This window comes from Euprymna scolopes, chromosome 15 (assembly GCF_053919585.1).
Source record: "Euprymna scolopes isolate OS-2025 chromosome 15, ASM5391958v1, whole genome shotgun sequence".
Lineage (NCBI taxonomy): Eukaryota > Metazoa > Mollusca > Cephalopoda > Sepiida > Sepiolidae > Euprymna > Euprymna scolopes.
This window is the reverse complement of record NC_136496.1, coordinates 115507567-115519854: the sequence shown is the minus strand read 5'-3', so window position 1 is coordinate 115519854 and position 12288 is coordinate 115507567. Positions and strand designations below refer to the sequence as shown.

The window sequence follows — 12288 nt, the reverse complement described above, 5'->3', positions numbered from 1 at the left end:
TCAATATTGAACAAAGGACTTAAGTCCGAGTCAATATTCGCAGCGATACAAATTTCATTTCGCTTTCAGAAGCTGACGATTTCACAAATATTGAACCACCACCACCACCACCACCACCACCAACAACAACAACAACAACAACAACAACACCACCTCTGTTTGGCACGCGAAACATTGCTCACTTTTAGATAGGGCTAACAGCAAACAGAGGTGGTGGTGGTTGTTCAATATTTGTGAAATCGTCAGCTTGTCAGAGGAATGCCACTCCCTCAGACACGAGCCCAAAAATGACTTTTTTTTTTTAGTCCTACCGGTGAATTCACACGCTCAAGCAGGCATGACACTGAAGATGGTCATTGAGATCAATTATTACATACTGCTAGCATTTCAAGCCTCCACGCGTCACAACTTTTCCATCGCCACAGAACCACTTTTATAGACAAATGCCTGAGGGAGTATCTATACACAGATGATGTTACAGAGTCTTAGCTTTGTACAACAGCTAAGTCTCTCTCTCTCTCTCTCTCGGTTCAAAATGTTGAGATACAGCAACAAGCAAGAGTAAGATAGCCAGCAAAAAGTTAAACTGCATACCAGCTTAATGCGGGTACTGGTCTCCCGCTTTGTTTTTTGTTTTTTTAATCAGAGATTTGCTTCTCCTAGAAAAATTGCCTTAACCACGGCTTACAGGAGTCCTCTCCACCCCAACACACACATACATACACACAAACACACATGGTGCTAGTTGGCCGTTATATACATATATTTACACATATGCTCTTTAGTTGTCTTCACATAAGCAGTAATATGTTTCTACACAGTCATGAGCATGTTTCGGTCAGCTATTTACCAGTAATTAGAGACCTCTCCAGGCGATACAGCTTATACGAAAGTAAACTAAACTGAAACGTAAAAATAAAATGAGAACAGTAGTCTCAAGAATCCAAACATTATTTGCAAAAAGTGACTGATTAAACGGATGTAAGTAAATTGTTTGTATTTAGCAAGCTAATTATATATAGGTTGTAAATGGCTCCGTTTCATGTACAAGACCAACAGTTGCCCGGCGTTGTCCGGTAGTAAAATATGCTTCAATATGATATTTTAATTCATACAGATTTCGTAGTTACTGCAGAGCTGATTTTCGATTGATCATTATACTGTACTCGTTATATAGTAGTGATTTCAAAAGTGAATAAAAAACAAGACTAGGGTGCCATCAGTTAGAATTGAAACTTAAACCTACCACTCTCTAGCTTATTCGTTACCATCTAAACCACGTCCATACATTTATAAACATAAAAATAACATTGTTACACCTATAAAAGTATATTTGCGTATATGTAAAAGTAACGCGTTTAGCCGACTAACGCCTGTAAAGTTACATTTCTTTTTTAACTTTTGACCTCTTAGCAGCTTTTTACCGACTACATTCCAAATCGAATTTGTTCCACAGGTCCAAATCACCTATATAAAGGGTTTCATCTCTATAGACCCAAAATTGACAGAGACCGTTCCTCTCACAGATAGACAAGGTCACTTATATATATATATATATATATATATATACTAGCAAAAGTACCCGTCGTTGACTGGGTTAAAAAAACAGCCTACAGAAAATGGACTCTGTCCTAATTATCGGGCTTGAAACCGACGGTACCAATGACTTGTCTATACACAATATAAATACGCTCTTATTTTTCGGATTTTCCTTTTAATTGAGCACTCTGCTGGATTTCTTATTCAAAAATAAAACTAATCCTGATTATATATATATATATATATATATATATATATATATATATCCTGATTATATATATATATATATATATATATATATATATATATATATATATGTGTGTGTGTGTGTGTGTGGCCATTAAGCTACACTGAATATTCCGCGTTTCATCCACTCTAGGACTCCTCAGGCTTATGCGCGAATTCTGTGGTTGTTTATCGTTTTTATATGCTCCTCTTCTATTGAGATTTTAGTTAGCCAATCAGCTTTCTAGTATCCACCGCGCCCTTCCTATCAGTCAATGGGCATGCAATTTATCGGACAAAGAATCTGTTTTAAAACTAGGTTAGTGTTTTTTTTTAATTATTGTTATAGTGTAGTTTTATTGTGTAGCTTAATCGCCATATATATTTTATAAATTAATAACTAGCTCTACCTACGTAGTGAGCACTTTTGAAGTAAATACTTAAAGTTTACGCATAAATCTATACTTTCGTATATTAATTTTGTGTGAGTAAATTAAGTAGTTATATATATATATATATATATATATATATATATATATATATATTGAGTAAAATGATTGATAATTATAATTAAAAATTAAAAATCGGTTTCACAAGGAAGAACAAACAGATCAATAAATTGTATGATCGTTTTGGAAACGATATTTTTATTGAGATAGACAATAATTTTATCATTTAGTTTTTTGAAACAAAGGCTCCCCATCAGCAAAAATATTGGATGTTTTTTTTAAGACACCAAAAATAAAACTACATGTTTAGGTAAGTATTTTTTCAAGCATTCATAAACTACATTTACCATCCAAATGAATGCTTTTACGATGATACTTACGACTTTTAGAAGGCGAACCATTAAAAGATTCATCTGCCTTACCTAAAAATGCTAGTTTTATTTTTTGGTATCTTTAAAAAACTCGCCCAATATGTTTGCTGATGAGGAGACTTTGCTTCAAAAACTATGTATAAAATTGTTGTCCAAGACTTATTGTCTATCTCAACAAAAACATCGTTTCCGAAACGATCGTACAATTTATTAATTTGTTTGGTCTTCCTTATGAAACCGATTTTTAATTTTTAATTTAATGTTTAATTATAAATTATCAATCATCTTACTCAATATTAAAATAGATCGATGATATATATGCCTATCGAGCTTATATTTTTGCATTGCAACGACCACTGTTTTATTTTATTTTAATGGTATTAATTTACTAATACATTAAAATATACTCTGCTCTTCGGACTATTGTACTAATCCCCTTAAAATTATATATATAATATAATATAAACTTGGGCTCCTTCAGCTATCATCGAAACCGAAACAAAAACTTATGAAGAAATAAGAAAATTATTTATTACAAGAAATGGAAGATCATACCAATTAAATAAGTCACTCGGAAGAAAAAAAAAAGATGTAAGCGTGACACACAAAACATCTATCGTAATACATATGTGTCAAATTGACCTATGTGAAACATCAACTTGCTGTTTTGTTGCTTGGTTGCTGCCCAGCTCTTGGTTGGACACCTAGATGTATACATATATTTTATTATTTTATTCACGATTAACAATTTGTCGCAGTCTGTCATCTTTGTTAGCAAGGAATAAAATGCGCGTCATAATAAACTCCTATCTGTTATGGTTCTTCTTTTAACTTGTAATTGGGTCCTGGGTATGACCTTAAACTATATCCAATGGTGAGGGCCCAGCTTGCGGGCTTTGGGGAGTGTGGAGCCACCCTTTAATTACCATTGCTCCCAGGTCTATCTGACCCGGAGTGGTAGTATCTGTTAGGGTCCCAACTATGGGTTGAATAGAAACTGACTTGAAAACAACAAATATATTCTATTAAAGATTTTTTCTTCAAAATCCTTGGATTCGGCATTAAATAACCCGAAAAGGGTTGATATGTCGTAAAACAAAAACAACCAACCAAATTTAGTTGTAATTGTTTATTTCGCTAGAATAGCCTACGTAATTATAAAGGTGTTTTTGTTTCTCGATTTGTTTGTTAAAAAAGTGCATATTTGTTAAAGAAAAATAAAAAATACATGCGTTTATATCGTTTAGGCTTAATTTTCTTTTTTCTTTTTTTTTTTCCAATTATCTTAATTTTTGTTTTTGCTGGGATGAGGCATCCGGTAATTGCACATTTAGACTTTAACCAAGATAACCTTTTAGGATTCGAATCACGCCTTTAAGAGCAATTGTTTTCATAATTACTGGAATGGTAGAGCTATTTCTAAGACCTTAGTTTGCTTTTTATTTCTTATATAAGACCTGGTATTTAGTTACTTTCTCCGCCTCATATCTGTTTTAGCTCGTATAATTAGAACAACTGACTTCAATTAGGGTTTCTACTTTCTCCCTCTTATCTCATATTACTATGTCCAGTTTAAAAGCTACGTTTTCTTTGTATGTAGCCGCAGGAATTGCATAGTGTATGGCGTATGGTTTATTTTCCAGGGTTCTTTCTTGTATGTTTCCAGGACTTACTGCTATGCTAGACATTCAGTGTTTACAGTTAGTCCAGTGGAGATATTTTCACACTCCATTGTGTCGCATCGTTTGTAGCCGTCTCCTAACAAAAGCTTAAAACTGTATTTTAGGTGTTCCACATTTTCTATTGCTGTGCAAGTTGTCGTTGTCTCTTTCTTCACTAGTTGCCGTTGCTGAGACCACTCATCTATCATAGAGCCTTGATATTATCCTCTTGTACTCCTAGCGATACGTCTGCTTTTAGTTTCGTTCTACTCTCGTATTCAACGTGTGTATATATTCATAGTCAGACACAGAATAACTGTAAGCTTCTTGATAATCCAGATGTAATGTTGATTCAAATTTATCACCTTTACGTCTCTCACCTTCTTCTTGCTGTTGGAAATGTCTATTCATATGTGAAAGTGGCCGTGTCGCCTCGAAACTAAATATCACTAACATTATTTATGTGGTGAGTTTGATTCTCACTAAACAACTCGTGTTCGTCGGATCGAATTGTAAAAAGGTAAGTTTTGAAACTTCTAAATTGATTTATTTGTTATTTTATTCATTTCATGTGCAGGTGTGTGAATTTTTGTACAAACGGTGACAAAGATCTATCAAAATAATATTAATCAACCCAATCGTCTTTAATGTATTTGACTGCAGTTGCATGACTTAGTTCTCTAGGGGCTGTTAATCAGTGTAAATTAATACATTAAAATGCATTTAAAATGCATACTCTAATCTAAATAGATCAATAAATATGTACAAGTAATTGATATATATATATATATATATATATATATATATATATATATATATGTGTGTGTGTGTGTGTGTGTTTGTGTATATACACATAGGATAATAACGTTTATACATCAGTTTTAAGTGGATCACTGAAGTTAAGCAACGTTTAGCCTGGTTAGTATAAGATGAATGAGAATTTTGGAATACCAAGCGCTGTATGTAAGGGAACTTTATACATGCCTGCAACCTGCAAGAACTGCATAATCTAACGTCGTCATCTTCCAATAACAGATATCTAGCGACCGCTTGTTAATTTGATATTCCCATGAAACTTCCTCCTCTGTCCATGACACGTTTATTTTTTATTTATATTTAATATATGGCAATATTCGTGTATTTCTATATTGCCATTAAAACTGCCGACCAGATTCCTAAATATCTCATGTGAACGATATGCGCAGTCACATTTGGAAATACCAGGTGTTGTATGTATAAGGACGTCGAACTCTCCCTGCAACTACAAAAAAAAAAAAACTAATGTTATCATCTCCCCTGACGGAGAAATACAATCGACTGGGCACTGCTTGTGAATTTTATATTCCTATGAAACTTCATTTTTCGAAGGAAGCCGGTTCAACCCGTCTAGAGTAAATGACGTTTTAATATATATTGGTTTTCCAAATGTAACAAGTTCTACTGATAAGACCGATTGAACATATCTTGCTTTTCATAGTAAACAAAAAATGTATGATTTATAACGGTTGAAATTATTGTTTGAGGGAAATGAAATGTTTTACGCAAATAACTGTTTCAGTACCCTTTTATAATATATATAATAATTTGATTGAGTTTTAGTCTGAACTTTTGATTAACTTTCAACTAACAGCAGCCCCTAGTAATTAAATCCTGAAACTGCAGCGTGTATATATATTTTATTTACATATTATACTATTAAGATTTCATTTAATGGTATCTTAGTTTCACGTAGATAACCCTTTGCTAGTTAAAAAAAAGAGCTTACCATGCTGACGTGCCAAAACATTTAAACTATAAAAAAACCGCTGTTGGGTATCATTGCTATATATTTTAAATTTAGAGAGTTAGCTGTGCGACCCCGGTACCATCTGATGAACTCTTAATTTATGATATGTAAATAATATACAGACAAAGCTCCTGTATTAGAATTGAGTATTTTATACATTTTTTCTACCAACGCGAGTTATACACTATAATATGTATAATATAGCTATGATGTGTATATTTAAAAAAAAAAAAAAAACAAAAAAAAAACAAGGTTGGTTTCTTGTGTCCAAACGTAAAAAAAATACAATGTATGACTGGATAAAAGAAGAAAAAAAAGTAAAAAAAAAAAAAAAAATGAAGATAAAAACGATTGTAAAATTTATTCTATTTTATTTTCTTGTGAATTCCACTTATGACGAGATGTAAGAATGTTTTGCTGTAAGAACGTTTCGTTTTGAACGCATCAAAAAACACATTGGTTTTATTTTTATAGCCCAGTCTTCACTGAGTGGACATTGTCTACAGCGTGAGTATTTGGTCATTGCAGTGTTTGCTTCATGCGTACCTGTGGGCGGGTGCGTGTGTCTGTGTATGTATGTATATACACGTGCGTCTCCCCTTCCTTCTCCTCCTTCCTCTCCTCCTACTCCGCCTCTGTCTATGCCTCTGAATATCCATCTACCTGCTCTGATTATCCCCCGCTCTCTTTCTTTGTCAACTTCCCATTCCCTTTCCTTTCGCCGACCCTCATTCTGTACTCCTCATTATTTTCATCTACCTTTCATTTTGTCGTTCAACCGTTTGCCCGCAGCCCGTACCGTTCGCCTAAAACCGTCACCCCCGTAGTTTTTTTTTTCTTTTTAGTTTGATTTTTTTCGGGAGGGGGGGGGTCTCCTTTGGAAGGGTTTCTTTGAATCATTCTTTGATGGGGTGATATTTCCAAGATTAAACTCTTTTAGGAAAACTAGTCGTTAAAAAAAAGTTTTCAGTTATATGGAAGAACAAAATGCAGTTAATTATTACTTAGAAGTCACCACATCAAGGCCCAAAGGCCGCTCGAGGATAAGGGTTAATAAATTTAGATAGTAGTGTAGTAATCGTTATTAGGTGGAATCTAATTATTTATGGGGACTGGACAACAAGAACTTGTTTTCATTAGATTTAAAGATTACCATGTTGTATTCAACCGGGAAGCAGACCAGTGGAAAAGTGTTCCAGAAGCAGGAGGTTCTGGGAAAGAAGTTTTGTTCGCGGAAACTGCGTTTATATTTAGGCACAGATAAAGAGTGGGGAAAATCGTATATAGAGGTTGTAGCTGGTCGGGTGTTTTTTATGAAATCGCGGAGACAGGACGTATGAAAGACAATGAAAAATTATAAAAATACTAGACAAATGGTTGCCAAGGGAGACCATAGATGGTAGTTCAGTCGAGCACACGCCATGAAAATAACGATAGACCAGAGGCAGGCTTGTAACATCTCTTCTGTGGGAAAAAGGTTGTGAGGAAAAGTAAAGGGCATCACTTACTAGTTTTCGAAGCCGATTTTGAACTCTATCAAGACTAAATAGGGCGCGCCGAGCAACGCCTGGCCAAACGTGGGAAATAGGACTTTATTTAGAGCGTACAGTTAAGTTTAATTTAAAATTTAAGTTTAAAATTAAGTTCAACTTATAATTATCATGTCTAAATACTACACTCAGAACCATAGTTAGCTTCTAAACATGAAAATATTGAAAAAAAAAATGTAAGAGGGGGGGGAGCGTAATATTAACTTAGAATGACCCTAATAAATAACCCAAATATAATAACATGATTTGCATTAAAACTTTAGATATAAATTTATATAAAGTAAAAGATGGTCACACAATATATATATATATATATATATATATATATATATATATATATATATACATACATACATACATTTAATTCGTTTAAATAAATTATTAGTAAATAAGTGTTTTTAAAAGCAAATGCAAGTAGGAATTTGATTTATTCAAGTGTAGTAAATTGTATTAATTAATTTACACTTGTTAGAAGCTAATTATATATTTTTGATTGAAATATATATCCATAATAATTATATAGGTTGAAAATAACGAATTTCAGGATTAAATAAAAAACAAAAAAATAAATACGGATATAAATATATAATAGCTCACATTGAATAGGCTTAATATTTACTTTTTAGAATAACAACAGAAAAAATAAATGGATATAAATATGTTGGGGTGAGTTCAAACATATGTTAATAGGGGAAAAAACTAAATAATCCAAATATAATAACATAATTGCTCTTGAATATTTAGTTATAATGGTATACATTCCTAAAACAATTTAAATAAGAACATGATGAGGAAATTTATTGGACAATATATATATATAATATAGTATACTTCGGTACTTGTACAGTTTAGTCAAGACATTAAAAAATGAAAATATCGAAAAAAGTTTAAAGTAAAAAGTTATCTCCCTTTGTTATTTCTCAAATTCAAACAAAATTTTTTTATAAATGCAAAATGGCCGCCTTCAACGCGCGCTCATAAAAACATGTTTTTCCGCTGTAAAAAAAAAAAACTACTCGATGAAATAAGGTGAAATTTTTTTCCGGAAAACTTCGTTCTATAACGGATACATACAATTTAAACTTTTTTCGATATTTTCATTTTTTAATGTCTTGACTAAACTGTACAAGTACCTATACTTCTAATGTAGATAAATGTCCCTCGAACCCTTCCCTTGTCCTTGAATAAAAATCAATAAATGTATCGAAAAATTAAGAAATCGTTCATATTAATGAAAATAATGGTTATTTAATTCTAACTTAATAGCAGTAACAGAAGTCTGTTTAAATGTAGAAATATATATAAAAATATTTATTCGTGTAATAATTAGGTTATTGCAAATATTGCAAATATTTAAATTTAACCAAACAACTTAAACATCGTAAAAAATACATTAGAATTAAAAATTGGTTTCGTATAATATAAAACCTAAATACATACTATCTAGTTAACCATTGTTAATATTACCTAAGAAATCTATAATATAAAGCTGAACGTGTGTGTGTGTGTCTGGTCACGAATAGGCTCCTATATGGTTGACTATTATAGGAAACTGATCACATATAATGATAGATGTATCGAGACACAGGAATGGGTATGATTGATCTGGCATAATGATGATTCATTAAAACTGTGGGGTCTGCGTTCGCGCCTGGTCCACAAAGTATTGAAATAAAAAATTTAAAAATTAAAAAAAAAACGTTTACAAGTGTTTTTGATATAGATGTACATAAGAATACTTTGATAAGTAAGTTTTAACTTAAATAGGGATGGTATTATAAAATTGTGGTGTCTTCGTTCGCGCCTGGCCTCCATGGAATGGAAATAGGCACAAACTTTAATAAAGACTTTTTATATCTATCTGCGTAAGTATACTTTGATAATTATGTTTCAGTTTGAAGAAATATGGTATAATAAAATTATGGGGTGTTCATTCGCGTCTGACCTCCATATAATGAAAATATGTCACAAAGTTTAACAAAGTTTTTTAATATAGATCCACAGAATATTGTGATAAGTGTTTCAGTGTGAACAGGTATGGTATGATAAATTATGGGGTTTATCTATTTTATTTTTACTTTCATCATATTTTGTTTTGGTTTTGATACCCCCAAATTCGAAGCTATCTCTTTACAACCCTTCCTTCTCATAACCTATCATACTTTCATAAACCAGAGTCCATTTTCTGTAGGCTGTTTTTGAACCCAGTCAACGACGGGTACTTTGGCTAGTATATATAAACCACTTTTTCGAACTTTTGTAATCATGCGCATACTGCTTTTTTTTTTCTTTTAAAGCTAATGAGTTCCTATTCTTCTGATGAGTCAGGGCAGAATAGATTTAAAAAATTAGCAAAAAAATTATATGAATAATTCTGCACTATGAAACAGCTGCTGTCAGGAATTAAAGATTTTAACATGCTGAAATAAATAAATGGTAAGATGGATAACGCCTTGAAATTTGGAATATAGATTTTTTGTCATTTATTTGTGTATGCTCTGTAGTTTCATTGAGCTTCATAAATTAAAGGATTGGTTTTAATAAAGAGTGAAATATAATTGAATAAGCATATTTTACCTATATATATATAATGTGTGTGTATATATATATATATATATATATATATATATATATATATATATATATATATATATATATATCAAAAGTAGGCAATATTTAATGATTCTGCTGCTTTAAAATAGATATAGGTTGCAAAAAACATCTTTTCTTAACTTCAGTAAATAGAGATTTTAATTCGATTGGATAATACACAATTTGCATAAAATATACATTTAACTCCCTTCTATAATTAAGAGCAATACGTATTTATGCATATTTAAATATAAATTCGTCTCGTCACACGACAGCGAGTAAAATGCGTGTCTCTTTACATTTCTTCCTGATAAAATTATTTAAAGTTGTGAAGGGAAACGAGAAGGAAAATAGCAAGTCGGACAATACCCCGCCACCTGAAATAAATCCAGAAAGAAATCCAACACTCTAAATAAAGTTAATGTTTTTTTTTTGGGGGGGGGGGGTTGTTTTTTGAGGTCATCAGAAATTATAATACTAATTTAGACATGAAGAATAACATTATTGGCGTAATTTTGGGATTTAAATAAATATTAGTGCGAACACTAACGAAGTATAATTTTTTTCCGCCGTCATTTTTCTGGAATGTGCACACAAGTGTTTAATAGAAAATCTTAGATAAACTTTTAAGGGTGCAATTAGTTAATTGCTATCATTGTCTGATAATTCTCCTTTGAGTCATCTTAGGCCATATATGAGAAATATAAAGATGGTTGTTTGACGTAGTCTCTTTTCTACTTTACTTAAAAGATACTTTTTCTGTTTGTGAATTCGTTCCCTATGGATTCCTAAACGACTGAACTGACTTTTTATAATTTCGCACAAATGTACTTTCTGTGTCTGGCAGTGTTCTTACATAGGTTTTGTATCAGAAGCTCTTCGATAAGTATCGGCAATCGATAATAGAAAAATCCGATGAAAGAAGGAACAGGCAATTTTGACTAAAGTTAACGCTTTATACAACCTAATCTATTCTGCATTTAGAAGTTTTATTACCACACAACCAGAAAGGCCCGGCATATAAAATAAACAGTAGTGTTTTTTATATATGACAGGGATGTGCTCGAAATAAATGTTTCTCTTTAGCGCACAATTGAAACATGATACTTGACGTTTGCATTTTAAACTTTAGTTCAAGGCATTATATAAAAATATTTTTTTATAAGATCCGCAGTAGCTTCTCTACGGTGCAATGTGGACAAAAAGTGTATGGTGGACTAAGTCATTGTGGGGAGGCATGTGAAATTCCTCCAGGTGAACCGCAGTGGGTCTCCAACTAGAGCAAACGATGGTTTTGATAATTGAATGGGCGACTTCAACGATTTCGATGACAATAAAATATGGAAGAATGAAACGTTTGTTGATCCTCATTTAATCCCGAACAACATCGGATTCCCTTGCTAGTGGTGTAATATAAGAGATATATCAAATTTGATTAAAGTTATTTCTTAAATCTTGAAGAGACATGTAACGTACGGCCCTGATAGAGACGGACGCTTAAACAACTCAGGAACACTTAACATAGTGATTATCTAGTGATTACGTCAATAAATGTTCGCATCTGACAACATCCAATTTTTCTAAAAATCAACTATTCGCTCATGCATAAAATACGACACAGTGTAAGATTCTAAGAAAGCAATCCTTGCCATAGGCATGCGTCAGAAACAGAAATGTGTCATTGAATTTGTCCATGCAAAAAAAAAAAAAAATTAATTGAACCGCTCAACATTCACTGACGCCTGTTGAACTTTTACGAAGCCAATATGTATTTGGTTTCAGCACAGTTAGGAGATGGGTTTGTTGATTTCAGAGTGGCAGCAGAGATGTTAGTGACAAAGTGCGTTTCAGACTTTTACGGTCGAGGCTGATAAAAATGCTTTGATGATAGTGATAAATATATAGAAAAATAAATTCTGAAGTACAAAAGTCGCTCGTTCTAATGGCACCCCTCCCGTCTTTATAGCTCTTCAACGTATGAAGTTTAGAGTTAAATAATACGTGGTTTTACTGTTGGAACGACAACTCGTATTATTGACACATATGAGATCGTGCATCAATCACTAGTATCTAACATGTCCCGCATTGTCAATCGAGCTTCAATCTCTGTCCCAT

At 32.4% G+C, this 12288-nt stretch overlaps 1 protein-coding gene across 2 annotated transcripts in view; it reads left to right on the top strand.

The window, feature by feature from the left end:
- LOC145294078 (adhesion G protein-coupled receptor L1-like) overlaps window positions 1-12288 on the top strand; it is a 1162895-nt gene that overhangs the window by 807888 nt on the left and 342719 nt on the right. The window contains exon 16 of one of the 2 annotated variants that reach the window (XM_080141131.1): window positions 6506-6538. The exons of the other annotated variant lie outside the window; for it this stretch is intronic. Coding sequence (XP_079997257.1) covers window positions 6506-6538 — 33 coding nt within the window. The remainder of the gene's footprint in view (window positions 1-6505; window positions 6539-12288) is intronic. 2 annotated transcript variants of the gene reach the window in all.